The following is a 22,837-nucleotide window of genomic DNA, read 5'->3' as shown; positions in this document are numbered from 1 at the left end:
AAGTGACACTTTTTGGAAACTAGACCCCCCTCAGGGAAATTCTACAGGTGTGCGCTGAGCACTTTGAACACCCTCCCCCTCCCCCGATGCTTCCCAGAAGTTAACAAAGCTGTTTTTAGAAGAAGAAAAAAATTTTCACACGAAAAATTACTTTTAGTCCCTTTTTAATTTTCACAAGGGAACAGGAGAATACGGCTCCTAAAATGTGTTGTCCAATTTCTTCTGAGTACGCAGATACCCTGTATTTGGTGAAAAACAACTGTTTGGGCGCACAGCAGGGCTCAAAAAGGAAAGAGGGACGTTTTGGAAAGCAGATTTTGATGGAATGGTCTGTAGCTGTCATGTCACACTTGGAGAGCCAATGATGTGCCCAGATAGTGGAAACCCCCAAGTGACCCCGTTTTGGAAACTAGCCCCTCAAGGAAAGTATCTGATGTGTCGTGAGCACCTTGAACTCCCAGGTGCTTCAAGTTTATAACAAAGCCGTGAAAATAAAATAAAAAAATCTAAGTTTTCAGACAAAAATGTTATTTCAGCCCCAAATTTTTTATTTTCACAAGGGTAACAGGAGAGATTACACAACAAATTTTCAGGTCCATTATGTCCTGAGTACCCGTTCCTCTCTCCTTATGTACTTGTGTGTCCCTTGTCTTACACATGTTTATTGTACCTGTCTATATTTCCCCTTTTCACATGTAAAGCGCCATGGAATATATGGCGCTATATAAATGCATAATAATAATAAGTGATCGAAAACTACCTTTAATGCCCAGTGCAAAGCTCAGAAGGGAAGAAATTCTATATTGGAGGTCAGATTTTGCTGGAATGGTTTGAGGTTTCCATGACCCACTGTGAGAGCCCGAGGTGCCAGAACAGGAGGACCCCCTATAAGAGACCTCATTTTACAAACTACACCTCTCAATGAACTCATCTAGGTGTGATCATACCATTGGGCTGTGAAGAATAATTACATTTTTACCACCAAAATTGTTGTAGCCCTAGAGTTTACATTTTCACACTGGGAAATAGGAAGAAATGGCACCAAAATGTGTCCTACAATTTCTGCTGAATGTAGAAATATCGCATATGTAGCTGTACAGTACTGCTAAGCTATATGGGAAGACTCGGGAGGGACGGAGCACTATTTGCCTAGAATAGTTTGCAGACTCCATATACAGAGTGCTAGAAGAGCAGAATTTTGACTCCATGGGTGTTTTCCTGAAACAAGCAGTAGTGGACGTTGCTGAGTGAAAATTCCAAACTACCATTGTAGTGCCCAGCTCATGCTTCTGGAGATACGCACCTATAAATTAGACGGGCTCCCATTACTAGAGATGCCAAACATGTGGCCGCTAAGTGTGGTTTAGGCCTGTTTCCCACATCCGTCTGTTACCATCAGTCAAAATCCGCCGTTTTGCAAAAAAAACGGATCCGTCATTTTCTTTGGCGGATCCGTTTTTTTTTCCCATTGAGTTGCATTACCGGCGGATGTTGACGGATGTCCATCCGTTGGATCCGTTTTTTTGCGGATCCGCCAAAATTTTGACGTCCGCCGACATGCCCAGACGGACCATGCATCGTTTTTTCGGGCGGCCGGATCCGCATTTCTCATTGCGCATGCCCGAAGGACTTCACTCAGCTAGAAATTTAACCCTAAACTCAGTTCTGGTGGCTGAAAATTTTTCTTCTCTCTCCTCCCCAGACAGCGGTTCCTTTAAATTTCTTTCTTCGCCGGATCCGTCAAAAAACGGTCCGGTGGCACACGATGTCCGTACAGAGGCGGATCCGTTTTCCGCCATTTTGGCCGATTTCAACTGACCGAAAAAGCTGTTGTGTGAAACAGGCCTTACACAAATTGTAGGCCTCAGAAGGGAGAGGGGCATTTGGATCTGGGAGTGCAGAATTCACTGGATTTCTTTTGGGGGGCGAGGAGCCATTTTGTTTTTCCAGAGCCTTTGTACTACCAGTAACATGGAAGCCCCTTATACTTCCATTGACAGATTACTGACCTGAGTGGGGACATGCGCAGCGTCCAACCCGCAGCATCCAGATGTTACAGCGTAGGGTAGGGGATTTCAAGATATCCCATCTCCACTATGCGTGCATCGGCACCCACGGCATCCCTACGTAAACAGACAAGCGGCGCGTCTTTCCAGACCGCAGCATGTCTATCTTGCGAAGACGCTCAGTCTCCGCAAGATAAATATCACCAGTCCAATATGTTGGACGCCAGGGCTGTGGAGTTGGAGTCGTGGAGTCGGAATAAAATGGACCGACTCCTAAAATATATAATAAATTGGGTACAGTAGTTCAATGCAGAATGTGCTGAATATTTTTCATAGGAATTTGGGACAGTTATGAAATGTCCTATAAATGACTGTTCTATTCCTGATCTAAGGCTACATTCACACTCAGCGTTTTAGCTGCGTTTTTTGAGGATATGGTTTTCAGCTGCAAAAGCAGATCAGCTTTTTAAAAAACCGCATCACCTGAGAGGTTATTGAGCTCATAGATAATGTTTTCAATTTCAAAAGCAGATTAGAAATCTGCTCTATCCATTTCTCTGGAAAGAGAAAGTATTAGCAAATTAGTGATTGAAGAAGCCCTTAAACAAAAGGAAGATCTTAAAAAGACTCTCAAAAGAAGCCTCACGTTTCTTAAAATGGATGACTGTACACGTCACAGAGGGAAGTGTTTTGACATCAATGTTCGATACGTTTGTGACAAAGAAATGGTTACCAAGACACTGGCAGTAAAAGATAGTAAAGCTCATCACAGCAGCCAGTTTCTCCAGGCCTTAGTGGAAAAACTTCTGCAAGATTATGAACTCAAAAAAGAACAGGTTCTTGCTATTGTAACAGACAATGCTTCAAACATAAGTACAATTACACTGATGAATGAGAATAATGAACAACAGCTAGAGGAACATTTAGGATGCAGTATGTTTGAGATGGAAGGCCACAGTGCTGTTCATGTAACTGAGGAACAAACAGATATTACTACAGAAGAACAGCAAAATTATACTGTAGAAATAGATGATCTTGTTGAAGCTGCTTCAAAACACTTTCCTATTCATCACATGCGCTGTGTTGTGCACACGCTGCAGCTGGCAATAAGAGATAGTCTGCAAGAGGGACATGCTGGAAATCTGATTGGAAAAGTGAGGAAATGGGGTAATGCCGCCAGAACCCCTAAAATTGATTCCATCTTGAAGAGACGTGCTGGGAAAGGGGCAATTAGCGATCAAGTCACTTGGTGGGGCAGCATTTATTTAATGATTGAGCGATTGCTTGAACTAAAACCGTTTCTTATAGATATGGCGAACCCTCAGGTAACCCTAAATGAACGTCAATGGACACAGGTGGCTGAATTGAAGGAATTGCTTAATCACCCATTTACCGGTGACAAAAAAATTACAAGCTGAGGATTTAACTCCTGGCATTTTCATAAGGGAGTGGAAGAACTTGCTATTTTGTTTGTCCCAAAGAGGAGGTTTAATCGCACATGGCATTTCTGCTTCAATGAAATGGAGAGACACAGCTATTGGAAAATAAAATTTTTCTGGCAGCTGTTTATGTGGACCCAAGTCATCGTATACTGCTTGATGATCAACGGCTTACTAAGGAAAAGAAGCTCTGACTGAGGTAGCAGTTAGGATGAGTGGCCTACAGGAGGACTGCCAGGCACAAGAGGACTTGGGTCCTGTCAGTGCTACTGCTGCTATATCTTCATCCTCATCAGATGAGGAGTTTGACTTTGACAAGTATTTGGATGATATGGAGCAGGCAAAGCGTTGCCGCAAGGAAAAAGATTTCACTCCGTCTCCTATAGCAAGCAGATTGACCGTATTTCAGGAAAATGTTTCACTTGCTCTTAAAGAAATAGAAAAATTAAACCGTTCATAAAAACTGACTGTGCATGAGGCAATTCCTTTATACCCGGAAATTGTTAGAGATGTTGCCCATGTGGTTACGGCTTTGCCTCCAACCCAAGTTAGTGTAGAGAGGTTGTTATCTGGCCTTAAAATTATTAGGTCAGATTTTAGGTCATCTATGAAGGAGGATCTGATGGAGGCAATTCTATTTCTTAGAACAAATTCATAGACTGCACAAATATTATCTAGTATGTTTTTGTTGAAAACTGTTTTTTGCCACTTACATAGTTTATTACATAGTGCTATATATATATATATATATATATATATATATATACATACAGTGCCTACAAGTAGTATTCAACCCCCTGCAGATTTAGCAGGTTTACACATTCGGAATTAACTTGGCATTGTGACATTTGGACTGTATATCAGCCTGGAAGTGTGAAATGCACTGCAGCAAAAAAGAATGTTATTTCTTTGTTTAATTTTTTTTTAAATTGTGAAAAGTTTATTCAGAGGGTCATTTATTATTCAACCCCTCAAACCACCAGAATTCTGTTTGGTTCCCCTAAAGTATTAAGAAGTATTTCAGGCACAAAGAACAATGAGCTTCACATGTTTGGATTAATTATCTCTTTTTCCAGCCTTTTCTGACTATTTAAGACCCTCCCCAAACTTGTGAACAGCACTAATACATGGTCAACATGGGAAAGACAAAGGAGCATTCCAAGGCCATCAGAGACAAGATCGTGGAGGGTCACAAGGCTGGCAAGGGGTACAAAACCCTTTCCAAGGAGTTGGGCCTACCTGTCTCCACTGTTGGGAGCATCATCCGGAAGTGGAAGGCTTATGGAACTACTGTTAGCCTTCCACAGCCTGGACAGCCTTTGAAAGTTTCCTCCCGTGCCGAGGCCAGGCTTGTCCGAAGAGTCAAGGCTAACCCAAGGACAACAAGGAAGGAGCTCCGGGAAGATCTCATGGCAGTGGGGACATTGGTTTCAGTCAATACCATAAGTAACGTACTCCCCCGCAATGGTCTCCGTTCCAGACGAGCCCGTAAGGTACCTTTACTTTCAAAGCGTCATGTCAAGGCTCGTCTACAGTTTGCTCATGATCACTTGGAGGACTCTGAGACAGACTGGTTCAAGGTTCTCTGGTCTGATGAGACCAAGATCGAGATCTTTGGTGCCAACCACACACGTGACGTTTGGAGACTGGATGGCACTGCATACGACCCCAAGAATTCCATCCCTACAGTCAAGCATGATGGTGGCAGCATCATGCTGTGGGGCTGTTTCTCAGCCAAGGGGCCTGGCCATCTGGTCCGCATCCATGGGAAGATGGATAGCACGGCCTACCTGGAGATTTTGGCCAAGAACCTCCGCTCCTCCATCAAGGATCTTAAGATGGGTCGTCATTTCATCTTCCAACAAGACAACGACCCAAAGCACACAGCCAAGAAAACCAAGGCCTGGTTCAAGAGGCAAAAAATCAAGGTGTTGGAGTGGCCTAGTCAGTCTCCTGACCTTAACCCAATTGAAAACTTGTGGAAGGAGCTCAAGATTAAAGTCCACATGAGACACCCAAAGAACCTAGATAACTTGGAGAAGATCTGCATGGAGGAGTGGGCCAAGATAACTCCAGAGACCTGTGCCGGCCTGATCAGGTCTTATAAAAGACGATTATTAGCTGTAATTGCAAACAAGGGTTATTCCACAAAATATTAAACCTAGGGGTTGAATAATAATTGACCCACACTTGTATGTTTAAACTTTATTAAAATTTAACTGAGCAACATAACTTTTTGGTTTGTAAGATTTATGCATCTGTTAATAAATCCTGCTCTTGTGTGAAGTTTGAAGGCTCTAACTTATTTGCATCTTATCAAACCTGCTAAATCTGCAGGGGGTTGAATACTACTTGTAGGCACTGTATGTGTGTGTAAAAAATAGCAACAGCACAAAATACCTTAAAGCAGTGCACGCTTCACACACCTCAATGTCCTTAGATAATAAGAAAAAAAGCAGCACCAAAATAATAGTGGTGTGAACTTTTTAATAGCCTAGTGGTGTAGTGACGTTTCGGATATGGCAATATAACATATATATATATATATATATATATTATACACACACAGTTTTTAATAGCCTAGTGGTGTGGCGACGTTTCGGATATGGCAATATATGGTAATATATATATATATATATATATATATACACAAAATATATATATATACAGTATATGTGATCGATATTACATAGTGTATTACATATTTACTAATTACAGTTTGTGTTCTAAAGTTGTATTCCAATAAATATATATTATGTTCCATCTAAATATCTTGATTATTGTATCATAAAAATGATTAAATGTCTGATGTTCACATTGTACTACAATAAATTTTTCACTTACATCTAAGCAATATATGAGGGAGTCGGATTCGTGTAGTCGGTGTAAGGGAAATTGAGGAGTCAGAGTCGCAGGTTTGGCTCACCGACTCCACAGCTGAATCTGTGCTGCACTTTATGTACATGCTCAGTAGTGACCAGTGCTGTGGGGTCGGAGGCGAGATGAATCTGTGCTGCACTTTATGTACATGCTCAGTAGTGACCAGTGCTGTGGGGTCAGAGGTGAGATGAATCTGTGCTGCACTTTATGTTCATGCTCAGTAGTGACCAGTGCTGTGGGGTCAGAGGTGAGATGAATCTGTGCTGCACTTTATGTACATGCTCAGTAGTGACCAGTGCTGTGGAGTCGGAGGTGAGATGAATCTGTGCTGCACTTTATGTACATGCTCAGTAGTGACCAGTGCTGTGGAGGCAGAGGTGAGATGAATCTGTGCTGCACTTTATGTACATGCTCAGTAGTGACCAGTGCTGTGGAGGCAGAGGTGAGATGAATCTGTGCTGCACTTTATGTACATGCTCAGTAGTGACCAGTGCTGTGGAGTCAGAGGTGAGATGAATCTGTGCTGCACTTTATGTACATGCTCAGTAGTGACCAGTGCTGTGGAGTCGGAGGTAAGATGAATCTGTGCTGCACTTTATGTACATACTCAGTAGTGACCAATGCTGTGGAGTCAGAGGTGAGATGAATCTGTGCTGCACTTTATGTACATGCTCAGTAGTGACCAGTGCTGTGGAGTCGGAGGTAAGATGAATCTGTGCTGCACTTTATGTACATACTCAGTAGTGACCAGTGCTGTGGAGTCAGAGGTGAGATGAATCTGTGCTGCACTTTATGTACATGCTCAGTAGTGACCAGTGCTGTGGAGTCGGAGTCAGTTACTTGACTTACCGACTCCACAGCCCTGTGAAAAAGCATAACTTTTTTACGATGTTCACTGAAGGGGTTAACTAGTGGGACAGTTGTAGGCTATGTGCACACGTAGCGTTTTAAAACGCTCACTAAAAACCGGACTCCTTCCCAGAAATCGCGCGTTTTTTTCCGCGCGATTATGATCGTGATTTTCGCGTGCGATATTCAAGCACTTTCCAAGCGATTTGAAGCATCGCTTGGAAAGTGATTGACAGGTGTGACCAGGTTTTTACTATTGAGGCCGCCTATGCGGCATCAATAGTAAAAGATAGGATGTTAAAATGCTAAAAAAAAAAAAATAAAAAAATCGGGGTATATTTACCTTCCGGCGTCCTGCGCTGCATTCCCGGGCCTCAGCGTTCCCAGTAATGCCTTAGTCTCGCGTTGCTATAGCGATCTCGCGAGACCGCTAGAGTCACGCGAGACTACGTCATTACAGGGCCTTGCCGCAAGGCATTACTGGGAAAGCTGAGACCGGGAATGCAGCGCGGGACATCGGACGGTAAATATACCCCGATTTTTTATTTTTTATTCTTTTTTTTACAGGGGTATGGTACCCAGGGCCTGGAGGACAGTCTCCTCTCCTCCACACCGTGGGTACCAACCACACATGAGACGCTTAACTTCCCGCATGGTGGGCATAGCCACATGCGGGAAGTAAGCGATTCTCATGCATTCCTATGGGTGCGGAATCGCGGCAATTCTTTGCGATTCCGCACAAAAGAATGAGCATGCTGCGATTTTTTCCGTGATGCGATTCCGCCGCGGAAAAAAGCGCAGCATTAGCACAGCATGTGCGGAATACCATAGGAATGCATGGGGGGGCGTTCTGTACACGATTTTTAAGCGTTATCGCGGCAAAAATGCTTAAAAACCGCTACGTGTGCACACAGCCTTAAAGGTTGGGATGTTCTGGATGCAGCGATAGCAAATGTGCATTTTTTTTTTATTTTTTTTTTACAGAAAAATATTAATGGAGTATAATACATTTTTTGAAGATGCTGCGACCTGCGAACGTAACATGTTGCATTTTGTTGCGGTCGCCGCACCGTCAAAAAGACGCATGCGGAGGCATCCGCATACGTCGGCACGGCATGCATACCCAATGCTAAAGATAGGGTACGCAGGCCACATGCTGACGGAGGCAAAGCTGACTGGAGGATGTGTGGCAGTGGGTTCACAGAGGAAGTCGGCATCCCTCCGTAGCTCTGCCATACGCTAGTGTGAAACTAGCCTAAATGAGCTATTAAGATCTATGGGCTGGACAGCTACCGTTTGACAATTCTAGTGCCATATGGATTAGCATCGAATACCTAATTTACTGTATGTCAGATTTCAGACAAACAACTTGTGATTTTGGGAAAGCCAAGCACAGTGCTGCATTGAAGATATGAACATAGCTGAGTACACTGCTGAAGTTGGTTGGTCATGTACATAGATAGGAACACCCCTTTGGGTGTGTGCACACGCTGCGGATTGTCCGGCGGAATTTTCGGACAGATTTGTGTAAATCCGCAGGTAAAACCGCAGGTCTTTTGCAGATTTTCTGCGGTCTAGCCCGCAGGTTTTCTGCGGTTTGACACCTGCCATGGAGCAGGTGCCAAACCGCAGCGGAATCCACACAAAGAATCGACATGCTGCGGTTTTGAAACCGCAGCAAATCCGCGCAGAAAATTCCGCACAGTGTGCACTGTGGATTTCGATTTCCATTGATTATAATGGTACTGTACACCGCAGCAGAAACTGCTGTGGATCCGCAGGACCAAAACCGCTGCGGATGCGCAGCAGAATCCACAGCGTGTGCACACAGCCTTTAAAAGGGACTGTCAGCACAGAATGACTGTTCAAATTAAGTCAGTGCTTAACGGCGGGGTCAATTATGTAAATATACCTTCACACCTGCTGTTTTCCCTTTCTACACCCCGCCTATTCTTTGACTGACATCTATGGACTCATAGGGCCAGAGAAGGGTGGAAAATAAGCAGGAGGGAAGGTGTGCTTAATGTTTGGCCGCATCATGAAGCGCCGAGTGTCTGTACTTGGTTTCAAAAGTCATTCTGTGCCAAGTCCTGTTAAGAAAGCAGGATCTACAACGGGACGTGAAGGTCCAAATTGGAGAGTTTATTTTTAAGCAATGCACATGTATGGAATCTGCAACATATGTCTATAAGAGAAACGTCTGACTTTTGGGCCCTGGTGGACAAGAAGCAATATTCACATGACATTTTCATCCGCTGGTCACCTACTTAATGCCAACACAGATTTGGTATGTTAGCAACACAGAAGAAACCGAAGCGAGTGACTGCAGGATCAGTCTGTATTTGTTGTCCGTTTCCAGGACACAAGCCCTTAGAGGAGCTGCAGTCCATGGCCCGGATCCCAGGAGCTGACTACCGGCCACTGTAAGAGTGCAGCCTACAGTGCATAGGGGAAGGCATAGCCTGATGTTCCGTAAGCTCATAATGAACAGTAAGAAACAACGAATTGCTGCACAATTGTCTATACATTCACAGTGTACCAAACAAGTGGAAGACACATGGCTGCAATTTTGGGGTAATAAGGAAACTACAAATGATGAAGCAGATTTTACAATCGCCTAACATTTTCCCCTACACACACTAAGATTATATCACCCAAAGAACATGCGATCGCTCTGGTCGACTGAATTAATCACTTTTATGTAGATTCATTTATTGAGAAGACGCCTAAACGAGCTACAGCCCCCCCAGCTGAGTGGAGACATTATGTGCTATATCAGGAGTCCACGGCGCACTCACATTCCTCTCCAGTAAGCTGATACAGATGTTTCATAGCACCCGCTACAGACCTGAAAGTGACAGTTCGTGCCCGATAGGAGGCCAGTCACCAGGAACACGGCAAACACTAGTCACAAAGCAGGATCTACAACGTGACGGGAAGATCCAAACTGGACATGGGATTTTTAAACAACGGAAATGTATGGAATCTGCTAATAGAAATGTCATGTCGCATTGCCATTTCCCCTGGCGGACAAGGGGTAGTAATTACATTCCCTCATAACTGATATTTTATATTTAAGAAAATAATCTCCCTTACACACACATTCTATTACACATATACAGTATAAGATAGGTAAACATGGCAAGACTAGGCTGTATAACTGTAAGCATGTGCTATGATCATCATATGCAAGGAGAGGGCTACTTTGTGCAGAGCTAGCCATTCACAAAAGTCCAGACATGGCAGATCTTAATGCCTAGGAGAGCATATCAATTAGTTAATGGGGTATTCGCATTTCGTACATTTATGGCACATCCACAGGCTATGCCAAAAACGTATAGTAGATGCGGTTCCCAACCATCCATCTAGTAAACAGGGCGCGTAGTGTGGTTGGAATTGTCATACACATGAATGGGAATTCCAATCACATCTCCACTGACAGTGGCGTTGAAATATGGTCACGTTCGAGATCAATGCAGGTCCCATTGGTCAGTCCTACAGATAGGCAATAAATGTATAAAATCAGAATAACCCCTTTAAACATTAGAAGATTACTCAGTTTGCATCTCCATTTCAAATAGTCTCAATGTCTCCTGCCGGCCTTTCTTCACTTCTCCACAAGGATGACACTGCACTTGACATATGAAGGTAGCAGCCAATCACTCAGCACAGTCAGGCTAAGTGCACACGTTGCAGAAAATTTCTGCACAAAAACCTGAATCCCTTCCCAGAAACCGCACCTATTTTTCCGCGGCGGTTTTTGCGCGTTTTTGATGCGTTTTTTACCGCAGCGGTTTCTAAACGCATGGGAGAAGCCAAAACCGCGGAAAAATCCGCAAAATTAATGAGCATGCTGCGTTTTTTACTGCGATGCGTTTTTTTCGCGGTAAAAAACGCATCAATGTGCACAAAAAGTGCAAAATGCATAGAAATGACTGTGCAGCTTATTTTTAGCGGTTTTATAGTGAAAACCGCGGTAAAAACCGCTAAAAAAACGCTGTGTGTGAACACAGCCTAAGTGGTAAGATCAATATGTATATGTATGGCACATTACCATTGCGACCACAATCACATTTAGGTCACACGTCATAAGTCCAGGGAGAAAGCAAAAAAAAAAAGCCACATGCATTGCATATTGGTCAAGGGATCACCAAATTTTTACACTTGCCAATTCTTGGGAACGAGCATTCATTCCAACACATGTTCACCATTACTCATCTAAATTGGCCATTACATTTACAGACTAAAGTCACAATTCATCAAAACCGGTGGATTTCACACAGGAATTAATGAGGAGGTGCACTGGAATCATTCAGGAGTGTCTCAAAAAAGTGACAGGCACCTCTATAAGCTCCACGTCACAAATCTTACTCCAGTCATAAACTGGAGTAAGATTTGATTTGCAGTGAAAGCCACCGTTTGTCGTAGATTTGATGAGAGAGGGTTGCCACACCGTCAGCACACTTCAAATAGGAAAAGATGGCATGAAAACGCAAAAAGGCACAATTTTAGCTTAGCCTTATGTGGCCCCAAATATTGAGACTTTCAAAGAATTCTGGGGTAAAAGCTTTGACGAATTAGGTCCTAAACCTAGGCTCAAACAAGCATATGAAAGAAATAGTTTTTCATCCATATTGTCATCAGTATGTCAGTGTTATACTTCTGTACGACATCAATATGGCATCCGCTTCATACATCAGCAATTTAAAACAGCATAGGACAAAACTGAAGAGTGCACTTACACTGCCTGACCTGCGGTTGCCAAACCCTGTTGATTGGCTACATAGTAGCCAATCAGTGGTCATTTAGTAACATGTTTAGACAGACTGGACACACATCCATGTGCAGAGAATGATTGTAAAAACCATTGCCCTCACCAGCACATGTCCTGTTTAACACAGGATACGTGCTACTGAGAGCGATGATTTTTAAAGGGAATCTGTCACCCCATTTTTCGAGTATCAGCTGCCGGCACCACCATTAGGGGCTTATCTACAGCATTCTGTAGTGCTGTAGATAAGCCCCCCGATGTAACCTGAAAGATAAGAAAAATGAGTTATATTATACTCACCAGGGGACGGTCCGGTCTTGGTCCGATGGGTGTTGAGGTCTGGCGCCTCCCATCCTCTCCCGGCACCTGCGCACTGCAGGACTCTGCTCTGCCCTCAACAGGGCAGAGCAGTGCGCCTGCACAGGAGCCATGACAGGCAGCAAAGAAGAAGACATCACCGTTAGAAGATAGGAGGCGCCAGACTGGACGGCGACACCCATCTGACCAAAACGGGACCCGGACCGCCCCTGGGTGAGTATAATATTAAGCCCCCGTCACACAGCGATCTCGCTAGCGAGATCGCTGCTGAGTCACAAGTTTTGTGACGCAACAGCGATTTCACCAGCGAGATCACTGTGTGTGACACCTATCAGCGACCGCCCCCTCTGCCGGTATCGCTGATCGTTGTTGGAAAGCCCTGAACATTTTTTTGATCGCTGGTCTCCTGCTGGCCAGCACGCATCGCTGCGTGTGACAGGCGGGAGACCAGCGATCAGCATGCTGGTAACCAGGGTAAACGCATGGTTTCTAAGCAGCGCACTGTGCTTAGAAACCCTCTGTGTACCTTAGTTACCAGCGCGCTGATGCAGGGAGCTGGTAACCAAGGTACACATCAGGTTTCTAAGTGACGCGTGCTGCTTAGAAACCCGATGTGTACGTTAGATACCAGCTCCCTGCATCAGCGCGCTGGTAACTAACGTACACCATCGGTATCGCTGGTAACTAACGTACACCATCGGCGCTGCTGGTGCTGATCAGGGCTGTGGAGTCGGTAAGCCAAACCTGCGACTCCGACTCCTCAATTTCCCTTACACCGACTCCGACTCCAACTCCGACTCCACGACTCCGACACATATTGCTTATATTTAAGTGAAAAATTTATTGTAGTACAATGTGAACCTCAGACATTTAATCATTTTTATGATCCAATAATCAAGATATTTATATAGAACAGAATATATATTGGTGTACTACCCGGTTTTCATTCTTTTTGGTACAGATACGATATGGATAGACAGATATGGATAAATGGATAGATAGAGCAGATTTCTAATCTGCTTTTGCTATTGAAAACATTATCTATGAGCTCAAAAACCTTTCAGGTGATGCAGTTTTTTAAAAAGATGATCAGCTTTTGCAGCTGAAAAACGTATCCTCAAAAAACACAGGAAAAACGCTGTGTGTGAATGTAGCCTTAGATCAGGAATATAACAGCCATTTATAGGACATTTCATAACTTTCCCAAACTCCTATGAAAAAATATTCAGCACATCCTGCATTGAATTACTGTACCCAATTTATTATATATTTTAGGAGTCGGAGTCGGTCCATTTTATACCAACTCCGACTCCACCAAAATGAGCACCGACTCCGACTCCACGACTCCGACTCCACAGCCCTGGTGCTGATCGCTGGTGAAGCTGCCTGTTTGACAGCTCACCAGCGATCATGACAAGTTGATATCGTTGTCGGGATCGCTGGTGAGTCGCTATGTGTGACGGGGCCCTAACTCATTTTTCTTATCTTTCAGGTTACATCGGGGGTTATCTACAGCATTACAGAATGATGTAGATAAGCCCCTGATGGCGGTGTCAGCAGCTGATACTCGAAAAATGGGGTGACAGATTCCCTTTAAAGGGACTGTCAGCACAGAATGACTGTTCAAACCAAGTCCTGTCATTTGGTGCTTCATGGCAGAGCCAACCATTTTAATAAACCTTCACACCTGCTTGTTCACCATCTATCTCCAACCTTCTCCGGGTCATATCTATATTGATGAGTGAATGTGCTCAGATAAGGTGTCACCCAAGCATGCTCGTGTGCTGAGTGACTTCAGCGTGCTCGAATAATATGTTTGAGTCTCCGAGCCAGCATGTCTCACGTCTGTTCAACAGAAGCAACACATGCAGGGATTACCTAACAAACAGCCGCCGGGACTCAAACACATTTTTAGAGCGCGCCCAAGGCACTCTGTTAGCACATGAGCATGCTCAGAGAACACCTTATCAGACCAGGTTCGCTCATCATTACAGATCTGTCAAAGATTTGATTTAAATTAATGGCCCCACCGTGAAGCACAGATCGGCAGAGCTTCGTTTGAACATTCATTCTGTGATGACATCCATTTAACATCATGTCAACAAACAATCAAGCATTTCTTTTTTTGCTCATTAAGTGACTGGCAACATATTTAGACAGGCGGATTATAGGGAATGGAGCATTCCTAGGAATGGTTGTTCATGCTAACCAGCCAGTGTAATAACTGACCGTGCGGTAAAATCCATGTGTAATGATGGTTTTTCTGTGGATGTGGAAATCAGCAGTGCATGTCAAATTAATGATAGAAAATAAATGCACTGCCGTTACTGCGGACTTGCTTTAGAAAATCTATAAGGTGTACATGAAGCCTGAGGGTGCGTGTACACACAAATCTTCCACCTGTGAATACCGGGGCTAATTTTCCACAGTGCGAACACGCATAGGATTTTCTGCTGCGTTTTCGCTTGTGGAAAAACTGACAGTTACAGTGGGATAGGGATCCGCAAATGACAATTTATGATGCGGATATGGGTGCGAGTTTACACTCTTTGGAACGCAAAGGGTGAAATACACAGTTTATCCGCACGGCTATCCACCCAACCAACACTGTACTGCTGCAGCCATCACTATGGGCCGTGCGCTCCCGGAGGTCCACAGCAAAATCGTTCTGTGGCAGCACAGCCTATGGACTGCAGATCAATAAAGAAGCATCTCTGATACGGAGAGAAAAGATGCCGCAGCGATATGAAGTGGTGAAATATGTGATGACCTCTGTATGACAAATTGATACGATGTGGATTTCAAATGCAGAGCACTGGTCGATTTATACTTTGGATATTTTCAGGAAAATGTGTATGAGATTTCAAAAAAAAAAATCCTCATGCACAATACCGATGTACGTGCTGTAAAATGCAACAGATTTTGCACAAATATGCAGTGAAAAATCTGCTGCATTTTCCCTATGTGAGAACAAATCCTAGAGGCTAGTACCAGCACCAATCACTTCCACATGTGAAGGTGAGCCGTGCTGATGATGTCCCATTGATAAATGCCTGCCAGGACATATTTGTGACAGCTGCTGCCCATTCATGTGTTCTGCCAATTGGAAACTATCAGGGTATGTGCAGACGATCCGAAACTGGCAGCACTTTGGATGCAGCGCAGGTAAATCCTCACGTGTTCACTGAACCGTGGGGATTCACTGGGTGCAATGGACATGCTGCAGTCTGTAGATGCATAGTGGGCATGGGATTTCTTGAAATCCCATCCACTATGCTGTAACATCTGGATGCTGTGGGTTGGACTGATCGTGTGCACATACCCTCAGGGTTGGAGGGGAGCTGTGCAAGAACAACCCTCGTATCCTAAAATGAACAAAAAAAAGGTACATAAAACAGGTGGTGCAGAAATCATACTAATCCGAAGAATACAGTTAACATGTTATTTTTACTGTACAGTGAAAAGAAACCCAAAAACACCATTGCAACTTTTCCCACTCCACCATAAAATAGTCCGTTTTTTCACACAATATCTAGCTCCTTTTAATTCACTATATAAAAAAGCAAGTCCTCATAGGCTATGTCAGCAAAACAAAATATATAGCTTTTGGAAAAAAGGTGAAATAGCGAAGAGAAAAAAGAAATATGGTGGAAAAAGTTAAGACTGGGGCCATATGGCGGCTTCAACCATGACGTAGATCGCATCGCCAAATACTATACATCACTGACAACCCAATACACGTGAATGAGGTCATGTTACGACAAGCAAGACACCATGATAAGCAAGAGGCGACACATACCGGTATATTCTGACTCCATTCACTCGTGTTGTGCTGCGAAGTACCAGTGACATACTGTGCAGTGAGACAAAGCCACCATGTAGCCCAGCCTTAATTTCTTACCATTCATTTTTTCCCTTACATCATTTCAGATAAACTGCAAAGTCATAATTTGTATGAATAAAATAAATACTGTTTGAAAAAACGAAGTTTCAATTGCAAAGAAAGAAATAACGCTTTTGAAAAGTGACGCAGATGGCGCACTTTATTCTCATCACTCTCCGTTACTGTATCTCTTGCCACACGGAAAACAAACCAAGATAATGAGGAGATTCCATAACCTGTCATTTATATGTTGTTTTTTTCTTTATACATTGGCCCTGCAGATGTAAGGCCACAACAATATTTATCCAAATAAGTGCACATTACATACTGTCTGGTACACTAAATCACTATACACTGCCAAATACTAGTGCCCATAGAATTCACCATACTGCCAGCCACCTGCAGTTGGTCCACACTATTGGGTGTCACAGAAGCCAAACTGCACTCATTCGCCCTTCAACCTGTCTCCCCAGGGGCTGTGATCCAGGCTGAACTCAATGCCATCCCTCCCACCGCTGACCTATCTCCTCCAAGGCTGTGATCCAAGCTGCACGAAAATCTCTTCCTCCCTCGTTACCTGTCTACCCTGCAGCTCTGATCCGGGCTGCACTGCATCTCTTCCCCCTCAGAACTTTCTTTCTGGGAATGTGATCCAGGCTGTACAGGATCTTTGCCCCCTCTGACCTTTCTCCCTGGGAATGTGATCCAGGCTGCACTGAATCCCTTCCCCCTGGGATATGTCTCCCCAGGGGCAGTGATCCAGGCTGAACCGGATCCCTTTCAACTCTTGGAAGACGGCAGGAGCGTTACATAGCCCGAAGGACATCACCATCCGCTGTTCTGCCACTGAAATTTTTTTGGTGTGTTCAGTTAGCTTTGGCAGTGGAGCCCCTGGTGCAGACAATTAGGACAGACAATATGGCTCCATAACAAGTTTAAAAAAGGAGATAGCTTAGCTGTGTCTCCCTCAGGGCTGTGATCTAGGCTGGACTGAATCCATCCCTCTTTGATCCATTTAATTCGAGGCTGCACTGGATTCCTTCACCCTCTGACCCGTCTTCCCCAGGGCTGTGATCCAGGCTGCACTGGATCCCTTCCCCCCCTCTGACCTGTCTCCCCCAGTGGCTGTAATCCGGGCTGCACTGGATCCCCCCCCCCTGACCTGCCCCCCCCCGGGCTGTGATCCGGGCTGCATTGGATCCCTTCCCCCCCTCTGACCTGTCTCCCCCGGGGCTGTGATCCGGGCTGCACTGGATCCCTTCCCCCCCTCTGACCTGTCTCCCCCGGGGCTGTGATCCGGGCTGCACTGGATCCCTTCCCCCCTCTGACCTGTCTCCCCCGGGGCTGTGATCCGGGCTGCACTGGATCCCTTCCCCCCTCTGACCTGTCTCCCCCGGGGCTGTGATCCGGGCTGCACTGGATCCCTTCCCCCCTCTGACCTGTCTCCCCCGGGGCTGTGATCCGGGCTGCACTGGATCCCTTCCCCCCTCTGACCTGTCTCCCCCGGGGCTGTGATCCGGGCTGCACTGGATCCCTTCCCCCCTCTGACCTGTCTCCCCCGGGGCTGTGATCCGGGCTGCACTGGATCCCTTCCCCCCTCTGACCTGTCTCCCCCGGGGCTGTGATCCGGGCTGCACTGGATCCCTTCCCCCCTCTGACCTGTCTCCCCCGGGGCAGTGATCCGGGCTGCACTGGATCCCTTCCCCCCTCTGACCTGTCTCCCCCGGGGCAGTGATCCGGGCTGCACTGGATCCCTTCCCCCCTCTGACCTGTCTCCCCCGGGTCTGTGATCCGGGCTGCACTGGATCCCTTCCCCCCTCTGACCTGTCTCCCCCGGGGCTGTGATCCGGGCTGCACTGGATCCCTTCCCCCCTCTGACCTGTCTCCCCCGGGGCTGTGATCCGGGCTGCACTGGATCCCTTCCCCCCTCTGACCTGTCTCCCCCGGGGCTGTGATCCGGGCTGCACTGGATCCCTTCCCCCCTCTGACCTGTCTCCCCCGGGGCTGTGATCCGGGCTGCACTGGATCCCTTCCCCCCTCTGACCTGTCTCCCCCGGGGCTGTGATCCGGGCTGCACTGGATCCCTTCCCCCCTCTGACCTGTCTCCCCCGGGGCTGTGATCCGGGCTGCACTGGATCCCTTCCCCCCTCTGACCTGTCTCCCCCGGGGCTGTGATCCGGGCTGCACTGGATCCCTTCCCCCCTCTGACCTGTCTCCCCCGGGGCTGTGATCCGGGCTGCACTGGATCCCTTCCCCCCTCTGACCTGTCTCCCCCGGGGCTGTGATCCGGGCTGCACTGGATCCCTTCCCCCCTCTGACCTGTCTCCCCCGGGGCTGTGATCCGGGCTGCACTGGATCCCTTCCCCCCTCTGACCTGTCTCCCCCGGGGCTGTGATCCGGGCTGCACTGGATCCCTTCCCCCCTCTGACCTGTCTCCCCCGGGGCTGTGATCCGGGCTGCACTGGATCCCTTCCCCCCTCTGACCTGTCTCCCCCGGGGCTGTGATCCGGGCTGCACTGGATCCCTTCCCCCCTCTGACCTGTCTCCCCCGGGGCTGTGATCCGGGCTGCACTGGATCCCTTCCCCCCTCTGACCTGTCTCCCCCGGGGCTGTGATCCGGGCTGCACTGGATCCCTTCCCCCCTCTGACCTGTCTCCCCCGGGGCTGTGATCCGGGCTGCCGCTGCTGCAGGGGGGGTGTGTGTTCCTCTCCTCAGGCTCCGGGGCTCCCTCTCTCTCCTGCTGCCGCCGCCTTTGGTCCGGGGAACTCATGCGAGAACCCGACACAGTCCAGTAGGCACACTAGTCCAGCAGGCCGGCCGCCCGGGCCATGCACAGAGTCGTGATACGTGTCTGACAGCTCCGATAGTCGCCGATGAATGAGCACGCACCGAGCACTGCCTGTCACGCTGACATGAGGCTGTGCGGGTACGCTATGGCGGATGTTTTGGGGGCTGTCACACAGTGTCACGGAAAACTATGCAGCTCACTGGCGGCTTCTTTCTCTTCTTGTCTGGTCACCCCGAACCCAACTCCGCCATCTTGCTACAAGACACGGACCTCGGGCAGCGCAAATTGGGAGGACCGGCGAGGAGGGCGGGGGTATCCCAACGTGCATCGCGGCACGATACCATAGACTTTAGGCTAACCTTTAATCATCACGGTAACAGGCCAGAAAAGAAGGCGGAAGTTGAAACGCAGTTTCTCTCTATGGTTCGGGCAGGGCGCAGGCGGAGCATGCGCAGTGGTGCATGAGGGAAGCCGCGCACTGCTGACAGCTTCTCCAAGAATACCCCAGAGCGTGGTGACGTCACGGAGGAGGTCTCGTGCTCTCACTTGTACCGTGAAACTCTCATTTTTATTTTTACTTAGGCCTGTTTCACACATCAGTTTTTCAGGTCAGTTGAAATCCGCCAAAATGGCGGAAAACGAATCCGTGGCTGACGAAACACCAACGGGAGCCACCGGACCGTTGGTGCGCTGGGATCCGCCGATATGGTAATGTTAAAGGAACCGCGCCTGGAAAAAAAATAATAATACCGGCGATATAGCGGGCTTCGGGAGCTGGCATGAGGATCTCGCTGGAGCCGGCAAGTGTATCTCGCGGGAGCGGGCATGTGGATCTTGCGGGGGCGGGCATGTGGATGTCGCGGGAGCGGTCATGTGGAACTCGCGGGAGCGGTCATGTGGATGTCGCGGGGGCGGTCATGTGGATGTCGCGGGGGCGGTCATGTGGATGTCGCGGGGGCGGTCATGTGGATGTCGCGGGGGCGGTCATGTGGATGTCGCGGGGGCGGTCATGTGGATGTCGCGGGGGCGGTCATGTGGATGTCGCGGGGGCGGTCATGTGGAACTCGCGGGAGCGGTCATGTGGAACTCGCGGGAGCCTGTATGTGGATGTCGCGGGAGCGGGCAAGTGGATGTCGCGGGAGCGGTAAGGAGAGAGAGAGAGAATCTTCTGCCGGTATTTAGGATTAAATCTCCTGGAAAAGCCAAACTGCGGATCCGATGGTGAAAAAAACGTTGCAGTGCACGTCAAGTGATGTCAGCGGATGCCAAAATTTTGGCGGATCCGCAAAATATCGAACGGATGACCATTCGTCAAGATCCGCCGATAATGCAAGTCTATGGGGGGAAAACCGGATCCGCCAAGAAAAATGGCGGATCCGTTTTTTTTTTTTTTGCAAATCGGCGGATCTTGACTGATGCTGACAAACTGATGTGTGAAACAGGCCTTAACAATATTCTGCAAATTATTAGTTTGTGTGTTAAGTCTACTCTAGTGCCTCTTATCGTGGGTTGTACCATATGTACAGGACCTACAGCCCCCAGCTTTAGCGGTAGGATGAGTATCCAGTGCCCCTCATCTTGCACCCTGTTAGTGGCCGCTCCCTGTTCAGTATTGTGCCCCTTATCCCACAACCTCATGTATTGTGATTTGAGGAATTAAGACTGACACCAACTGTGACGGATCTCACAGGGGAAGGGGGTGTCGCCTTCGCTCACCTCGGGGGAGGGGAGAGAAGGACCAAGCAGGGATCGGCTTTCTGGCGCCACCACTTGCCCCAGGTCAGTCAAGGAACTGCACCAAGGGCAAATAGTCGCTGGAAAGGCATCCCTTACAGGTAAGAGTAATTGAGGCGCTCCCAGTGAGGGGGGATATATATCACTAGTTCATGCTGCATATATACACTCACTGGCCACTTTATTAGGTACACCTGTCCAACTGTGTGTTAAGACTTAATTTCTAATCAGCCAATCACATGGCGGCAACTCAGTGCATTTAGGCATGTAGACATGGTCAAGACAATCTCCTGCAGTTCAAACCGAGCATCAGTATGGGGAAGAAAGGTGATTTGAGTGCCTTTGAACGTGGCATGATTGTTGGTGCCAGAAGGGCTGGTCTGAGAATTTCAGAAACTGCTGATCTACTGGGATTTTCACGCACAACCATCTCTAGGGTTTACAGAGAATGGTCCGAAAAAGAAAAAAAATCCAGTGAGCGGCAGTTCTGTGGCCGGAAATGCCATGTTGATGTCAGAGGAGAATGGGCAGACTGGTTCGAGCTGATAGAAAGGCAACAGTGACTCAAATTGCCACCCGTTACAACCAAGGTAGGCAGAAGAGCATCTCTGAACGCACAGTGCGTCGAACTTTGAGGCAGATGGGCTACAGCAGCAGAAGACCACACTGGGTACCACTCCTCTCAGCTAAGAACAGGAAACTGAGGCTACAATTTGCACAAGCTCATCGAAATTGGACAGTAGAAGATTGGAAAAACGTTGCCTGGTCTGATGAGTCTCGATTTCTGCTGCGACATTCGGATGGTAGGGTCAGAATTTGGCGTAAACAACATGAAAGCATGGATCCATCCTGCCTTGTATCAACGGTTCAGGCTGGTGGTGGTGGTGTCATGGTGTGGGGAATTTTTTCTGGGCACTCTTTGGGCCCCTTGGTACCAATTGAGCATCGTTGCAACGCCACAGCCTACCTGAGTATTGTTGCTGACCATGTCCATCCCTTTATGACCACAATGTACCCAACATCTGATGGCTACTTTCAGCAGGATAATGCGCCATGTCATAAAGCTCGAATCATCTCAGATTGGTTTCTTGAACATGACAATGAGTTTACTGTACTCAAATGGCCTCCTCAGTCACCAGATCTCAATCCAATAGAGCATCTTTGGGATGTGGTGGAACGGGAGATTCGCATCAGGGATGTGCAGCCGACAAATCTGCGCCAACTGTGTGATGCCATCATGTCAATATGGTCCAAAATCTCTGAGGAATGCTTCCAGCACCTTGTTGAATCTCTGCCACGAAGAATTGAGGCAGTTCTGAAGGCAAAAGGGGGTCCAACCCCTTACTAGCATGGTGTACCTAATAAAGTGGCCAGTGAGTGTATATTAAAAACCTCCCGGCCGTCACTGCCAGAGTTCCTCACTAAGGCCGAGATCACACTACCGTGTGTGATGTGAGAAACTCGCATGAGTCTCCCGCATCAACACCCGGCGCTGCCGCCGGCACTCAGGACCGGAACTGCGGCTGCATGTATTTCTACAGTCCTGAGTGCCAGCGTCAGCACCGGGTATTGATGGGAGAGACTCATGCGAGTTTCTCGCATCACACATGGTAGTGTAATGCCGGCCTAAAACAGTTACTGCCGTAGTTCCTCGTTCGAAATAAGCCCCGTCCGACAGCAGGCTTATATCAGATCAGAAACGAACCCGGGTAGCGTGTAATAACCAATATAGCGTGCGGACATAGGGATTCGTGTATCAAGATAAAAGAGCAGCCCAAGATTAAGTTTATTTGTAATTGCCAATAGGCACACTAGAAATATACGGGCATATATTTACAGAACAATTTACAGGTATACAATCAAGAGTGTAGCATAAGGATAGGGTATAGATAGTTTGCAATTACTGTGTTATGTCGCATGTGACCACAGGGAGGCGCTGATGGATCACAGGTCCAAATCTTAGTTACAGGCTTTCATGGTCGTGTCAGGTAACGGATCCTCCTGCCAGTAGAAAACTCCCTCCCACACTCTGCGCCCACCCCTGGACTTGTGCAGCCTCTCTCCTCCCATATCTGAGAGTATGATTTTCTGTCCAGAACCGTGGAGGCTCATAACTTCCCACCAGAAGCTCTGAAGGAACAGCAGCGGTGCCACTGGATTCTGCTGGA

General features: G+C 47.2%; 1 protein-coding gene across 5 annotated transcripts in view; it reads right to left on the bottom strand.

Moving 5' to 3' along the window:
• UBE3A (ubiquitin protein ligase E3A) overlaps positions 1-19,433 on the bottom strand; it is an 82,026-nt gene extending 62,593 nt beyond the window's left edge. Inside the window, exon 1 of one of the 5 annotated variants that reach the window (XM_073589738.1) lies at positions 19,295-19,433. Coding sequence is in view for 2 of the 5 variants with exons in the window: in XM_073589736.1 (XP_073445837.1) it covers positions 18,796-18,917 (122 nt within the window). In the remaining 3 variants the exon portion in view is untranslated. Of the gene's footprint in view, positions 1-17,364; positions 17,392-18,795 lie in introns of those variants that run through there. The other 4 variants (XM_073589737.1, XM_073589740.1, XM_073589736.1 and 1 more) reach the window with 4 other exon arrangements.
• Between the last annotated feature and the right edge of the window lie 3,404 nt (positions 19,434-22,837).

Source organism: Dendrobates tinctorius, unplaced genomic scaffold (genome assembly GCF_039654945.1).
Source record: "Dendrobates tinctorius isolate UK_male_01 unplaced genomic scaffold, ASM3965494v1 ptg000112l, whole genome shotgun sequence".
NCBI lineage: Eukaryota > Metazoa > Chordata > Amphibia > Anura > Dendrobatidae > Dendrobates > Dendrobates tinctorius.
This window is presented reverse-complemented; position numbering and strand designations above follow the sequence as displayed.